A 17,370-nucleotide genomic window follows, 5' to 3' on the forward strand; every position below is an offset into this window, starting at 1 on the left:
AGACAGTGGATTGGAGTCAGTGCCAGTGGTCTACTGCTGCAGTAGAGCACCACTCACTGCTGCAATACATTTAAATCACTACTGCAGTAATGATTTAAAAATTATTGCAGTGAGTGAATGCCCTACTGCTGCGGTTGCCCACTGACTCCAGTCCAATCCATTGTGTAGCTGTTGCCTAGCTTGTTTTTCTAGCAGTTTTGCACTGACTGCAGTAGTTGCAGTGAGTGCCATACTGCAGAGGTAGTCCTCCACTGACTCCAGTCCAATCCATTGTGTATGTGTAGCTGTTGTTGCCTAGCTTTTTTTTCTAGCAGTTTTGCACTGACTGCATTGGTTGCAGTGAGTGGCATAATGCAGAGGTAGTCCACACTGACTCCAGTGCAATCCACTGTGTAGCTGTTGCCTAGCTTTTTTTCTAGCAGTTTTGCACTGACTGAACTGCAGTAGTGAATTAAAATGATTGCAGTGAGTGAGTCCACCACTGCAGCACTTTATTATGCATTAATGCGCAATCAGATGATGTGAAATGCAAATGTCCCTGCAATTGAAGTTTTCCTATCAGCTTTTATGCAGTTAAGGTGTGAAGAATGAGCCCTTAACCTACCTAGCGGTATTCCCCGAGTGTGACTCGGGGTAAGATTTTAGAGCCAAAAGCGGTAACCCCGAGTCACACTCAGGGTACCGCTATGAAGATCGCTGGATGCTGGAAGAGGTTTTACTTACCTTTTCTCCGGGATCCAGCGAAGAATGCGGGCGATATGCAGCGGCGGAGCTTCCTCCCGATCGTCTGCGAGCCCCGGCTTCCGTCTCCGGCGACGTGACGTCCGCCGGGGAGTGGAACCGGCGGCAAATTCAAATGTAAAAACACACCAAACACACTGATACCGTTCAAAATAAAATAAAATCACATTACATTGCCCCCCCAGTGCCCTTTCCTGCAGTTTTACTGTACTTTTTATATTATATATATATATATATATATATATATATATATATATATATATGAATAAATAATAAATGTATACAGTTGGTTTGGGCTGCTCATTCACAAGAATTACATGCAAAATAATGGTACCACTTTCAGCACCTAAAATCCAAAAGAATCATACCGCCAGGGAGGTTAATGTTAATAAAGATTTACATGATCAGTAAGAGATTTGTGTTGAAATTCGTTTTTTGCTAAATTTTACATGTGTGAAAATAATCGGCCAATACCGATATGCGATCGGCAAAATATCGGTATTGGTAACGAAAAAAAAACGATTGGTCAATCACTACCCGATACCCATTAACATAGGGGGGGGAGGGCTGGGATCTGTGGGCCCCCTCATTAAAGGGGGCTTCCAGATTCTGATAAGCCCCCCACCCACAGCACCCTACAACCACAGCACAGTGTTGACAGGAAGAGGCCCTTTGGGTTGGTTCAGGAGGAGGGAAGGGGGGGGGGGCGCTCGCTCACTTTTATCTATTCTGCCGCGAGCTGGTAATACATTACAGCGGGAGCAAGTTTAAATTACATTTTGTCCTTTAGAAAGGTCAGTATTGCTGCCGCAGGCTCCATAAATCGTATAGATGCGCCACCTTTACAGGCACATAAAGGGGACCCTGCAGGCACGATATTTAAAGGAATTTTTTATTTTTATTGTTTCACTTTAAACATCATTAAAATCACTGCTCGTTTAAAAAAATAATTTTTGCATTAGCAGTAGCCAGGTCCCCATACACCATTTATGGCAATAACTTGCATATAAGCTTTTAAAATGAGGACTTTTGATTTTTCGTGTTTGTGTGTGTCTTATAGACTTTAATGGAGTTCGCATGTTCGCTAGAACTTTTTCCCTGTTCAAGATATTCTGGTGTGAACCGAACAGGGGAGTGTTCGGCCCATCCTTAGCTGCTAGGCAGAAGTGCTGACCACTTAGCCACTGTGTCTAAAACTTGTACTTTAATTTGGAGCATGCTGTGTCACTTTGAGAATGCACACAAAACAATTTCCCAAAATCTGTCCGCTCCAGTTTCTCTGTATGCCAAAAGAGAGTTGGTCCTAATTAGCACCAATTTAGTAAGATACGAACTTTTGGTATTTTATAATAACAAACAGATCATTTAAAAAAAATAAAATATTGTAACATTGTTACATTGTAACTACCTAAATTTGGTGCATGAGTCGCTGTCAAAACTAAAAGCGTCACAGATGCTTCATGAATTTGGCACAATACATTGACAAGAGGAATTAAAGCGGAGTTCCGCCTTCCCCTTCAAAAAATTACAAGTCAGCAGCTACACATACTGTAGCTGCTGACTTTTAATATTAGGACACTTACCTGTCCTGTGATGTCAGCACCGCAGCTGATGTTTCCATCGGCTGTCGGGTGCTGCCGCCGCCATTGCCGGTAAGGGAACCCGGCAGTAAAGCCTTGCTGCTTCATGGCCAGGGCCCTACTGTGCATGCGCGAAGCATGCTGCGCATTTCAATTGGTTAGGCGGAGGGGGAAGGAGGAGGGGGCCGAACTTCCAGGACGGACGGCTGCTGCGCTGTGTACCGGAAGTGGGGAATGGTACCTGTCAAAAAAAAAAAAAAAAAAAAAAAGAAAAAAAGTACCCGTTCCCCCTTCCCCCCTGAAAGGTGCCAAATGTGGCACCGCAGGGGGGGGGATGAAGTACCCTATTGATCCAGTGATGTGCACCAGTGCCTCAGCCCTCTGGGGAATCTGCCTCCTCATTGGCTGAGACAGCAGCCAATCACAGCCACTAAGCCAATCAGGAGAGAGAGGGGGCGGGGCAGAGCCATGGCTCAGTGTGTGAATAAACACGTAGAGACACAGCTCAGGAGCGTGCCCCCATAGCAAGCTGCTTGCTCTGGGGGCTCAGGACAGGAGGGAGGGGCCATGAGCGGCCATTCTATGCATTAAGATAAAAAGCCTTCTCTGTGCAGCAGCCCCCCTTTATACTTACCTGAGTCCTATCTCTATCCAGCGATGTCCACGAATGTCTCAGCCGCCCAGGACTCTAATGCCCCATACACACGTGCAGATTATCTGCAGACTTTTGTCTGCAGACTTACCTTTTCTATGTAGTGCAAGGGCCGGCCGGATTGCATACAAATTGAAAGTGTTTAGGTTTGACCTCATATTATATGGTTTTGGTAAGTCTGCAGACAAAAGTCTTCAGATAATCTGCACGTGTGTATGGGGCATTACTCCTGATTGGCTGAGGCACAGCAGCGGCGCCATTGGCTCTTGCTGCTGTCAATAAAACTCAGTTAGCCTATCAGTAGAGAGAGAGAGGGGGTGGGGTCAAACGGAGCTGTAGCTCGGCTTGGGTGCCCCCATAGCAAGCTGCTTGCTGTGGGGGGCACTCAACAGGAGGGAGGGGCCAGGAGCTCCAGCCAGGGGCTCGAGAAGAGTAGGATCCAGTGAAAAACCAACTGTACAGTGGAGGAAAGTATAACAGGTTTATTTTAAAAGGGAAAAATAAAAAAAATAAAAAAAAAAACACAACAAACAAGATTTTACAATTACTTTAAGTGGATTACTAAAAATGTCATATTGCATGTGAAGACATTGTTTTACCTGTTGGGTTTATTGACACTTTTAGATAATGTTTGACTGGGTATTCATATTCTTGCACAAGTCAAACAGTGACTGATTCTCTGCTAAAAATTCTGCCCAACCACCCAACCAAGACAAGTGATGGAAAGCAGCAAACAGATGGCAAAGCTGCAAATCCAATTGTCTGCTAACAAATGATATGAAACAGACAAACTGAATGCCAGTAATGAGAATTAGAATGACAAACAAGAAAACAAGATAACCAAAAAAAAAAAAAAAACATCCCAGCATACTGTTAACTACATCCATGCAAGCATTCTTTTTTTATAATCTTAAACAAGGTTTCTTATTTATGGTTTGTCCCCAGAACACGAGATGCTGAGAAATCTAATAGGGACACTTGCTCCATTGAGAATTGTCTAAGAGGGGCATTCCTCCATCTGGGAGAATCCACTAAACTCCTGTTGCGTCGCGTCTCTGGGACAGTAATGCCTCGTACACATGCTCAGATAATCGTACGATTTATCGTTCGCATTTTGTTGCAGGATACGAATATCGAATTCAACAATGCGTATTTAAGCATATGATTTTTTTTTTCGTACGATTCTGGAAATGCTTCCTGGTTGCGTAGCCAAGTATCAGATAGTGCAAAACAAACAATGGCAGCCAGGCTTTTTCGAGGTTATTTTTGTGTTTCTGATCATGCGTGGCCTTTGTCTATCGATTTTTAGCGGACGCATACTGTACTGATTAAACGATTGTCGTTCGCTAGGCTATCGTACGACATAAAAGTTTTCGTGTTTGTCCCTTCGGATTTTGTTGGACGAACTGTCGTGATCGGCTGTCGAAAGCTCTGTACTATCAGATAATCGCGTGATCAAGTCGAAAGCGATTTTTTTCGTATGATTATCCGAACGTGTGTACGAGGGATAAGTGAAGGAAAACCACCAAATGGTGATAGCAAACTAACAAACCCCTCTATTCTATGCAAAGGTTTTTTTTTTTTTTTAACAACACCACAGCCACTGTTTGTGCAGGGGCAATCAGCCCTTAAAAGATCCCTATATCCAGTACATCTCCACCCTATAGTCTCTGCACCACAGCAACCTATCCTCGGGTAGTGACATATGGCAAGGGCCAATCTATGTACCATCAGCAGGAAGGAAAAAGGAATACACGTGAAATATTCAAAACATTACGTAAAGCGGTTGTATCCTCACCGAAGAAAAAAAAAAAAAAACCTTGCAGGACAAAGGCATAATGTGCTAGTATGCATCGCATATTAGCTCATTATGAAATACTTACCTTAAAAACGAAGCCCCGACACAGTCACACGATCACCGCTGAGGGAGCTGTCATGTTCCCTCGGCGTCTCTTCCTCGTTTGGCAGCTCCGGCGCTGTGAGTGGCCGGAGCCGCGATGACGTCAAGGAGACGGAAAAGAGCTCTGAAGGTCCGCCGGAACTTCAGAGCACATGCACCGCTGGTTTCAGCGGCTGCATGCAGGGCGAATATCTCCTAAACCTTGCAGGTTTATAAGATATTAATTATACCTACAGGTAAGCCTTATTATAGGCTTACCTGTAGGTAAAAGGTAAAAAGCAACGATACTTCCACTTTAAGATGATTGATTGTGATAATATTCCTTTCATAACTTGTCTGATTGTTGCATGACCAGAGTAGAATTATTTGCTTTGCATGAACATTTGGCTCTGCGCATAAACAGCCCAACGCAAACAAAGCAACGAATTCTCTTATTGTATTACATTAAAATGACCACTTAGATTGTTCACATTAGACAGCCCTAAACAGGTCTACGAGAGCTCACGGGGCCAGCATTAAAGAGGAAGAGAAAGAGACCCATGCGCTTTCTAGGCTATGGTATTTGATCAATACACATTTTTATATTTATGGTATTTTTTGAAGATATATCACTTTTTTTGATCAGCGCAGCTCTGTATTTATATTTTTATTACAGTATTAAAGAGGACTGCTGTTGGACGAGGTCAACAATACCACCAACAATGGCAGTTGAGCAGACTTCCAACTGTCTTCAAGAGTTAGGTAAAAAGATGCAATCGGGCATTGAGAATATAGAATCAGGTAGCTAGGGAGTGAAGGTTAGTCAACATGTCTTTAGCATACCCTTTACTCTAAATCCATTGTGATCAACTTAATATAAAAAAAGGGAGGCTCAAGAGCAGCCTGGCATGTCAAGAGCTGCAAAATAGCATATTTCGTTGTTAATAATTCGATATTATTTATTAGGATATAAAATCAAAGATGTTCTACTTTTCCATTCGACAAACCAAAACTCTCCTGGAATGTTGCTTTTCTCATGCATCTAATTCCTTGACCAGCTAGGTTTTATTTTTAGAGAAATGGGTTACCTTGTGATGCACCCATAAAAAGCTTGTTTGTGTACTTGGTTAGTTTAACATTCATATACCATCAAGCCAAGTTTGCATGTACAGAAATTTGCATGACGGCAACATTTAAGTTAAGTAACTAACATTTAAGTTCAAGTTCTGAATGGCATTGCACACACTTATATAGTGTTGGGTAGTCAAAAGCAAATGACTGCCAGAGCATTCAAGATCAGATCAGTTATAATAGTAACCCAATTCACTGTTATACACAAGCACTATATTACTACTGAAGTGATCTGTTGCTGCAGGGGTAGGCAAGGCAGTGCTATATCAGCCTTGATCTGTCTCACTATGCATGCTGGTTTAATAATAATAATAATAATAATAATAATAATAATAATAATAATAAGTAATGAGTTGCATGTTGGGCACCAGGATTGAAAAAAAATTGGAAAGGCTTGAGGATCACGATGCTCCTCACACTACAGTTTACAAACTAAGACAAAAAAAAAAAAACACACAATTTTAAAAAATCTGCAGAAACACAGAACCTTAACGGTCATGGTAGAAATGTTTATTAATGTGTACAGCACAATTCCCAACCTTCAAAAGATTCTCTGTACTGGACAATGTTCGGATGCTTCATGTTTGCCAGCACAGCAACTTCTCTCCTCGATTCCTCCCTCTCTTTGTTGGACATCTGAAAGAAATACATTTGGTATATTGATCAATAGAGGAAGCAGATATATGAAACCAGGACACAGTTAGCAACAGATAAGACAACAATAACCTTCCTTACAGTGCCTGAAGACATAAGGCAACAACCCTCCTTAAGCCGGCCATACATGGCGCAAATATCTTTCAGGCAACCATAGGTTGCCGGAAAGACATACCCTAGATTTCCCACAGACAGTTTTAAGGGGGGGGCGGGGGGGACGCCCAGTAGACGTCCAATGATGAAACGCGTAGGGCGGTACTTTGCGTCAACATCACTTCCGGGTTGCAGTCTGCCCTGGTTGGAACGCGGAAGCTTCCCGGCGCTGCACCTGACACTCTGAATCGATCAGCTCAATACCTTACCGTGAGTTACTACGATCTACTATACTTTATTCACAGTATATATTACACTATGGGGATATCTTTATGTTTGAGCACCTAGATGGGACCCGCTTATCTGAGAGGATTCCCAGGAAACCTGTTTAGGAGCATCAGACCGGATTCAATCCCCTCTATGGACATTCAATTACCCATTTTTGGTTACCTTTATTCTAGGGGGGGGGCGACCTCTAGTGGACATTTAAGCTACAGGCACTTGAGTTTCACCATACTCACCTTCACATCACAATTTGTCTTTCTCATCACGGACTTTCATTTAAGCACATTTTTATTTATAAGGGTTTCCCCTTGTCTTATCCCACTATTTATTTCTCTGTCATGGTTTTATTTCCTTATCAGTCAAGACCTTGAAGCACTATTTATAGTATACATTTTTTGGCACTTCACATCAAAATCCTTTATCTGCACCTTGTGATATTCTTTGCAGTAATTTTCAGCACTTTTTAAGTATATATATTTACCCAGATATTATTCTTTGTTATAATTGCACCTTTGCACTTGCACTTTATACCGCACATTTTCTATACAGTGATTGTCGTTTTGCGGTCTGGGTATACTACTATTTTGACATATATATCAGGTAGCACCGATTCCAACCATTTATCTTTTTTCTATACTAGGCAGAGGAAGCTGTCCCTGTCAGGTCAAGACAGTGATTATTGCTAGTGGCTATACCAGCCACTAGCGATAATCACAAGTGACATCAAACAGGTTGGTTGTACCCAAGGTGATCGATCTACTTGGTACATTCAGCCGGCTCACACATAGTTCCAATCCCGGCTGGTTGCTGCTGAACTGGCCAAGATTCGAACCGTGTATTGCCTGCCTTAGTCAACAATTCCAGAGCTTCTGTCTCAAAGACTGAAAATGTGTAGTAATAGAGAGATCACTCATTGGTGGCAGATCTGTGTATTCCAAAATCACACAGCTCTACATATCCTTGCTATAGTCTAAGGGTGGTATACACGGGTCGAATATTGGCCAGTTCAACAGAAACCGTTCGACATTCGGCCTGTGTACAGCTCCTTGTCCGAAAGAAGCCAATGGCTGCGACCGCTGATTAGTGTACTCTGGTGAGGATACCAGCGAAAGATATGGCTATACTCCGCAGCCGAGATAAGATTACGAAATTCCTTTATTCATCGTCAGACCAGACAGACAGGGGACAGGTAGACAGGTTAACATTTCACAGGCCAAGCATGGTGAACAAGCATGGTGTGTAGTGTAAATTGTTAACCTGTCTACCTGTCCCGTCTGTCTGGTCTGACGATGAATAAAGAAATGTAATAATCTTATCTCAGCTGCGGAGTGCGGCCGTATCTTTCTCTGGTATCTTCATGGTCTACAGTGGTGAGCCGAGGTGAGCACCTGCAATGGATATGTTGCACTTCCCTTTTGGCCTGAGCGGCGCATGTAGGTTTGTTTTATTCTGGTGGGGGACAGTCCTCCTGTCAGAGCACAATAGCACAGCGGGAGATAGCCGCACTAACAGTAGATGTATTAGTACAGCAATCTGTTTTTTTTTTTTCTCCCATTCAGCCCGCTGGGTTGAGCTTAACAAACTTCCTTTGTGTACTTAAACCCACAACAGTAAAAATCAGTCTGTATATGCAATAAAGCATACTTGTTATATTCACTGTAGAACCTAAGAGGTTAACCCTGTTCCTGTTTGCACATATTCTCCTCTTCTTGCATTGTCCCCATACCATGTTGGGATTAGACAGTTACTGGAGTCAGTCTGCACATGCTCAGTTTGGTGTGTATTGCTGGAGTGTTTTTTTTTTTTTTTGGGAGGGTGCATGTGTTCAGCACAGGGCCAATCACCACTGCCCAGAAAGAGGGTCAGGGGTCCTGCATCCTGACAGGACAGCCAGTGCAGTATGAACACTCCACCTACAAGCTTTTATTAAGCACTGATAAAAGTCACAAGACTGCTATTTACTGCTGATGAGAGAAAGGATTTAGCAGTTTATATTTACTAAAGTTATTACACTTCCATGTTCTGTGTACTGTGGGAGACCAGATATAGTGAATACAGGATCCTGGGTTTAGTAACACTTTAAAGAGGAAGTAAAGTCTGTTGATTTTTTGTTTTCTCTTACCTGGAAAGTAAAGGCATAATGTGCTAGTATGCATCACATACTAGCACATTATGAGACACTCCCATCCAAACGAAGCCCTTGTTTCCCCGCTGGAAGCCGCATCCATCTTGGCCCGTTTTCCTTCTGGTTCTGCAGACTCCGGCTGTGCTACTGGCCAGAGCCGCGTGATGTCACTCCCGTGCGCATGCTAGTCACGACACAGGGCTCTGAAGTAACAGCATGGGCGGCCGTTCCATCAGAGCGCATGCGCCGATGATTTAATCAGCTGCATGCAATGTAAATATATCCTAAACGGTGCAAGTTTAGGAGATATTCACAGTACCTAAAGGTAAGCATTGTTATAGGCTTACCTATAGGTAGAAACATCACAGGTGGGGGGGGGGGTTTACAACCACTTTAAGTCATGGGTGACCTTCCTAGGCCACATATAAAATACACTACCAATAAGGATACCTGATGAGCAATAAACGGCGAACAGATCACAATAATCATCGATAAAGATAATGTACCAATCTGAGTAAAAAAAATATTTTCTTGCAATATTTTTCATTATTAAAGTAAGCGCCGGTTCACATACACGCGACGCTACTTCCCGGGGCGACCTCCGAGATCGCGGTGCGAGCAGCGCGCCGTGACCTCGGAGCGGCCGCCACGGACTTCATAACATTGAAGTCTATGGCGGTCGCCTCCTGGTCGCCCCTAAGAAGCTCCGGACCCTTTTTCTAAGTCGGAGCGACTTGTGTCGCTCCTATTAGAACGGGTCCGCAGCTTCCCTATGGGAGGTGACCTGCGGCGACCTGTGAGGCAACCAGGTCGCCTCACAGGTCGCCTTAGTGTGAACGGGGGCTAAAAGAGCAACATAAAAAAAAACTAGTGTGATATTTGACACGGTTTTGGATAAATGCAACAATATCTGGTTTGACAGATCTAGTAATTTTCACGGTGCTAAACAGATATTTTGGTTCTAATCTATAGGGTCATCCTTGAAAACAGTTGCTCACAGCCCTATGTGCTGCTGAAAACTCAGGACATGAATAAGGTGCGACTGAAGAATGGGATATTTTTCTTTGGGAAGATAAAACTTTAAAAAGTCCAGTAAAGAGACACTGTCAAATATTTCTTCGGTTGCATGTGTTCTTGAAGTGTCAACACATTTTCATAAATAGGCCGTATTCATAGTTGTCTTGAGCCGCAGGTAGGATGCCCCTGGTCCAATTGGACTGGAAATACTTGGGCGGTTACCCCACATGTATAGAGTTATATGAATGTCACTACAGCATACTATGGCTTGGCTCCCCTAGGATATTTGATTGTAAGCTTTCTTCATAACACTGCCCATCATCCATGTAATGGCAAATGGCATATTTAATCCGCGTTGCACCACTTTAGAGTGCTGAAAAGCAAGTAAAAACAAGCGAAGAGTTAAGGTTTTCTAAGCTTTGTATATTTTGTATGGGAGCACAAAAAACTCTAGATGACCAAACTTCAATATACAGTCAACCTCTTATTCAGGAGTGATACATGAACATGCAGTAGGTGCAGAAGGAGTGCGGAGGGTATGAGAGCGGTAGTATATGCAGGTAGGTTTGCAGTGGCTATAATGGTGCACCCAATGTTTGGGAGAGGGGGTAGTGTTAGCGGAGGGGGGGCTGGAGAAGTGTAGTACTATGAAAGCGAACAATGTACAGACAGAGCACATAAGGAAAAAAGCAAGCAGCAGCATGTGTTAGATGACAGGACACACATTTGATCGTTTTTATTACTTTGAAATGTTTTCTTTAAAACGGTGGTCACAGATTCCATGAATAAATCCCTACATCTACTAGACTTCTAATGACTCCCAGATCTATCAAATGGCAAAGAAGGGAACAGCCGCTTCCCGGCCCGATCTGTGCCAAAGAAGGGAACAGCCGCTTCCCGGCCCGATCTGTGCCAAAGAAGGGAACAGCCGCTTCCCGGCCCGATCTGTGCCAAAGAAGGGAACAGCCGCTTCCCGGCCCGATCTGTGCCAAAGAAGGGAACAGCCGCTTCCCGGCCCGATCTGTGCCAAAGAAGGGAACAGCCGCTTCCCGGCCCGATCTGTGCCAAAGAAGGGAACAGCCGCTTCCCGGCCCGATCTGTGCCAAAGAAGGGAACAGCCGCTTCCCGGCCCGATCTGTGCCAAAGAAGGGAACAGCCGCTTCCCGGCCCGATCTGTGCCAAAGAAGGGAACAGCCGCTTCCCGGCCCGATCTGTGCCAAAGAAGGGAACAGCCGCTTCCCGGCCCGATCTGTGCCAAAGAAGGGAACAGCCGCTTCCCGGCCCGATCTGTGCCAAAGAAGGGAACAGCCGCTTCCCGGCCCGATCTGTGCCAAAGAAGGGAACAGCCGCTTCCCGGCCCGATCTGTGCCAAAGAAGGGAACAGCCGCTTCCCAGCCCGATCTGTGCCAAAGAAGGGAACAGCCGCTTCCCGGCCCGATCTGTGCCAAAGAAGGGAACAGCCGCTTCCCGGCCCGATCTGTGCCAAAGAAGGGAACAGCCGCTTCCCGGCCCGATCTGTGCCAAAGAAGGGAACAGCCGCTTCCCGGCCCGATCTGTGCCAAAGAAGGGAACAGCCGCTTCCCGGCCCAATCTGTGCCAAAGAAGGGAACAGCCGCTTCCCGGCCCCATCTGTGCCAAAGAAGGGAACAGCCGCTTCCCGGCCCCATCTGTGCCAAAGAAGGGAACAGCCGCTTCCCGACCCGATCTGTGCCAAAGAAGGGAACAGCCGCTTCCCGACCCGATCTGTGCCAAAGAAGGGAACAGCCGCTTCCCGACCCGATCTGTGTCAATGTGCGTGTATGGCAGGCCTAAGCCAACGCTTCTCCACTGACCACGCCCTCTGATGCTTTTCACCCCGCCCACCAAGGGCTTTGTCAAGTGCAGAGAGAAGAGACAAGTGCAGTGAAGATGACAGTTTGTGAAAAGCAAGCATGTTGCAGAGGGTATGACAGCAGGCAGTATGCTCAAGAAGGCAGTGTGGAGGGTATGCACCCAATGTCTGCGAGAAGTGATGGGGAGAGGAAGGCTATAAAAGAATATATAAATGTAGACAGGGTGTCGAAAGACAAAAAAGGACAAGTTACAGAAAGATTTGTATTACTTGCCAATTTTTTTTTTTTTTGTGGTTACAGTTGTTTTTATGGAGACATTAGAAATCTTTTAGACCCCAAAGCCTCCCGTGTGCTAACTCTGGCTGTGCTCTTTGACCAATTACAGTATGTGGTCTACTAAAAAGGTAAATGTTATAACCCAAACTACCAACTGCTGAAATATCTTATGAACAATAATTATAAATGTTAAAAACAACAAAACTTCAAATGTTTGAACTATAAAAAGAGAAAAATGGTTTAGAGGAAAATTAGAGCCACGCAATATAAAATTGCATAGCATTATTCTGTACACGTTTAGACTTGATTCAGATTCAGTTCCGTATCTGGTAAAACTGAATTCTAGGCAGATATAAAATAGAAAACACGTTAAGGCTAGGTTCACATACTTGCATCTCTGTGCAGGTGCATTTGAATGGGCTGCTGTTCCTGTGGGAAACATGGGAAAAAGTCTCTGACCCTTTTTGTGGACCCGAAAAGGCGCTGAGTTTTCAGATGTGTGGGGGTGCCATTAAGAATTATTGTAATGTGAATTTAAATGGACTTCAAAGTCCTACAATGATACTGTACCTCGGGGGGATGGGGGTTCCTGCTTTTCCCTCTCTCCCCACTCCCCCTACTTCTCTTCCTCCTCTTTTTTCTCCAACATATGCTACTCCCGCTGTCACACCTGAACCCCATCTCTTATCTGAATGGAGGCGCAACCTCTATTAGTGTATCCCACCAATAACCTGCACTTTGAAAATTTGTCGCATTATGATCTAAACTGGCCAAACCTCATTGCTCATTAGAATGCCTTGAAATTGTTAATCATACCTGGGTATGATTATTTATGTATTGTTACTTCGCATCGCTATTTATGGTATTTTACAATTTAGCTATTTGTGCACTAAGGTCAACTAATGTCTTTCTCCTCTTTGTAAGTTAAAGATTACTCCTGAGTTGGTCCCTTGGACCCAACAACTGTAACCTGGCTGTGCCCACTGTAATGCATTTCCTTCCTCTTATGATAATTCTGGTCTCCTTGCCCTCTGAGTGTGACAGACGATAACAATATTACAGATGTGCCCATTCTCTCTTCTGTTTTGTCATATTTTTGTTGAATCCTATTTTATTGTATTACCTTTTGCTTGACTTGTATTGTACAACTTTCACAAAATAAAAATCTTTATGGAAAAAAAAAAAAAAAGAATTATTGACACCTTCTTCAGATCAACTAAACTAATTTTAGCTGAGGGTGCGAGAATGTGTGCAATTTGTACACGTTCCCAGACCCACATGTGTGCACCTAGAACAACACCGTCCTGATTAATTAATATTATTAAATGTATTTTTTTTTTGCAAGCGGTGACCTGACTTGACTGTGACCTGATATTAAGATAACCTGGGCTCAGAGGACGTGGGTGGAATACTGTTCATCAGACTGAGGACTAGTTGCCTAAAAAAAAAAAAAAAAAAAAAAAAAAAAAAATCTCTGCAATGGAAATATATGGATTGAAGGTAAATATTGCAGCAATTGCGGTTTTTGTTTGGCTACAGTTTTGCTTTAAAAATAAATAGAAAAATAAATACTGTAGCTTGCAAAACTATAAGGCCCCTTTCACATTTATGTGACGCGATTTTACTGCAATTTTGCCGCGATTTTGAAAGCAATGGCTATATACCTCAAAACGCATTAAAATCGTGCCAAAGTAGTGCAGGAACTACTTTGAAGTCGGTGCGACTTCAAAACGCACAGATATGAATGGGGCTCATTGAAAATAATGGAAAACGACTTATGCGATTTTGCGGTCCATAATCGCGGGACAAGTCGCACTAGTGTGAAAGGGGCCTAAAAGTTTAAATTTTATTTCGGCCGCAAAGTAAAATCTGCTGTGAACAGATCTGACTGTAGGATCCTATTTAAATTTTCCTCCTCCAGCCCGAGTATGTAAGTATTTTAACATTAGAAAAAAAAAAAACTAACACGGTCAGCGTATTCTTGAAACAAAGCAATTTTTTGTCCAAAGATCTAGTATAGCCAGCCCAGCAGATTATACAGACAGCTTTTGGTTTTTACATCTGAAATATTTTATAGAATAGGATGTTATACCAGCCAAGTCAGTTTGGCCAGTGCTGTCAAGCTTCTCCCTACTCTGGATGCCTGCTTAGCCAAGTAATAAGGAAGCACTGATGCATGTGCACTCTAGAGCCGCATTGCATGCGTTCATAGACCCACAAAGCACCGGTAGGTCATATGATCTCCTCACAGGAGCTTAACTGACAGCAGCAGGAGCCTATGGTTCCCTTGCCCTGAATTTCTCCTTTAAAAGCAGGAAGTGAAAGAAGCAGTGCTGGAGCAAGAACATGAAGCCAGGCAAAATGTTTTAGGGATTTAAGTGGGAAGGACAAATAGTGGGGACTTGACCTTAACACAGAGGATGCATTAAAGACAAAAAAAACACCCACCACCCCTTTAGAACCACTAAAAAGCCAAGACCAAGTTAAATGAACCTGTTAGTGTTAGCACCCTTGTAGGGAATCAGCCGATATCATTTTTTTCAGGGCCTATACAGATTTTACGGCCACCCTTCAGTCCGATAGCTAATATTAAAGTGGAGTTCCGGGCACAGATGTCATTTTTTAATGAACATTACCCCGGGACAGTCAGGGCTAGCACATTCCACAATGGCTAGCCTCTGATCTGTCCCGGTTCTCACTTACCTTTTAGAAGAAATACTTACTTATAAAATTTCTTCCACAGCGTTTCCATCTCTCTTGTGGGCAGTTGAAGCCGGCGCGGTCCTCTTCTGCGCCTTCTACTGAGTCTTCTTCTCCCAGAATGCGCCGCACCGGCCCCTCTCGTCACTTCCGGTGCGGCGCGGCATTCCTAAAGGGGAATGCGGCGTCGCCCGGAAGTGACGAGCGGGGCCGGTGCCGTCGCATTGTTTCCTGGGAGCGATGACGTTTAGCTCCCAGGAATCATCGCAGCGCAGGAAGTGACAGCGGAGCCGCGGCGCTGAGGGAGGAAGTACCCTGAGGTGAGTATTTACGATCGTCAATTACAAGGGGAGTTTTTTAAAAAAAAAAAATCTAACTATCCAATTCCTTTTCAGGTTAGGCTGAACTAGCGGACGGGTACAAAAAAAAATATCGTTTTTGTGCCCGGAACTCCGCTTTAAGTGCTGATATTCTGCACATTTAAATGTTTTTTTTTATTTAATTTTTATCACTTTATAGCGGTCACAAGGAATGTAAATATCCCTTGTGATAGTAATAGGCAGTGACAGGTACGCTTTATGGAGGGATCCCTCCTCTGCACTTAAAAGCATTCAAAACGCCAAGTTGGGCTGTTTTGAATACTGTCTTTTTTTTTTTTTTTTAATCTGGCGCCTTTAAGAGAGGGGGGGGGGGACGTCCCCTCCAGCTGCTTGTAATAACCTCACTAACATAACAATGTATAATCTCCTTTAGATTTACCAACAATAAGTATAGGGTGGGGGTCTGCAAAGTCCTTGATCGCGATCCACCAGTTGACTGTGGAGAGCCGCCAGGTAGATTGTGAATACAGCTCTGTCTCTCCCAGGCTCCACCGCTATCATGTTCACTGCAGAGCAGAGGACGGGAGAAAGCATAGTGCTGGATGGAAGGCAGGGGCGGGAGCTGCCTTAGTGATTGTTTGCCAGGTGGTGCTAGCAAGCAATCACCAGCTTGTTATGAAAAGTTAACTAGCAGTTCCCGATCCCACCTTCTACCTAGCACTATGCCGTCTCCTGATCCCAGCTATGCTGTACACACGCTGTCAGGAAGGAAGTGCTACCTACACAGCACTGTGTGTGGGGTGTGTGGATACTGTGGACAGATGAGACACTGTTGGAAGGGGGGACAGAGGACACTACAGTATGGGGGGAGTGAATGTGATGAGAAAGGGACAAAGGACTCTGCTTTGGGGAAAGGGGTGGCAGAGGATACTGCTTTCAGGGGGCAGAGGACACTACAGTATTCAGAGAGTGAATGTGATGAGAAAGGGACAAAGGACACTGCTTTGGGGAATGGGGTGGCAGAGGATACTGCTATGGGAGGGGCAGGGGACACTACAGTATGGGGGGGGGGGGTGAATGTGATGAGCAAAGGACACTGCTTTGGGGAATGGGGTGGCAGAGGATACTGCTATGGGAGGGGCAGGGGACACTACAGTATGGGGGGGGGGGTGAATGTGATGAGCAAAGGACACTGCTTTGGGGAATGGGGTGGCAGAGGATACTGCTATGGGAGGGGCAGGGGACACTACAGTATGGGGGGGAGTGAATGTGATGAGAAAGGGACAAATGACACTGCTTTGGGGAATGGGGTGGCAGAGGATACTGCTATGGGAGGGGCAGGGGACACTACTCTGACACACTTGGGTTTATTTACCAAAACTAGAGGGGGCAAGATAAGTCACAATTCTGCAGAGAAACCAAACAGCTTCTAACCTCAACTTCTTTAATTAAGCTTTAGTAATAAACCCTGGATGCTGACTGGTTTCTCTGCAAAATTTTGACAAATTTTACCCTCTCTAGCTTTTGGAAAAATGAAAAAAAAAAAAAACTCTGTTCTGCATGCCATCTTTTGGAAGCTGGATAGTTTTTTTTTTTTTTAAAAGGGGTTATAACCTGAAATACCAACTATCATCCTTGGCAATTTTAACATCCCTATTAATGTTAACAGGTCAGCTACACCTCAACTTTACCTCATATTTTGACCTAACACAATGGACACACACTTCCACTCACTCTGATGGGAGAATATAAGGTCAAGGGTGTTACCGTTTCTGCAACCTCACCACCACCACCTTTCCTCTCTGTGATCACAACATCATCACTTTAAGGCTGGGTTCACACTGATGCGAACTGGGTGCGGTTTTTTCCACATCCAATTCGCATGACAGAAGAGTGTGACCTGCTCTCAATGGAGATGGTTCACACAGCTCTGGGGAAGCCACTGGAAAAGGGTCCGGTGCGTCTTTGGCTCAGTTTCAGGAGCGAATTGAGGCAAAAATCGGTAGAACGACTACTCAAAAATCTCCACTTCTCTATTCTGCTACTGACCACCTCTGACAAAATCTCAACCCTGCCCTATCCTAA

At 44.2% G+C, this 17,370-nt stretch overlaps 1 protein-coding gene across 5 annotated transcripts in view; it reads right to left on the reverse strand.

Moving 5' to 3' along the window:
- The window catches only part of NEK1 (NIMA related kinase 1), a 334,451-nt gene that overhangs the window by 306,011 nt on the left and 11,070 nt on the right, over positions 1-17,370 (reverse strand). For all 5 annotated transcript variants that reach the window (XM_082243984.1, XM_082243982.1, XM_082243981.1 and 2 more), the window contains exon 2: positions 6,523-6,619. In XM_082243984.1, the coding sequence (XP_082100110.1) occupies positions 6,523-6,619 (97 nt within the window). The remainder of the gene's footprint in view (positions 1-6,522; positions 6,620-17,370) is intronic.

Source organism: Pelophylax lessonae (genome assembly GCF_965119305.1).
Source record: "Pelophylax lessonae genome assembly, chromosome: 1".
Lineage (NCBI taxonomy): Eukaryota > Metazoa > Chordata > Amphibia > Anura > Ranidae > Pelophylax > Pelophylax lessonae.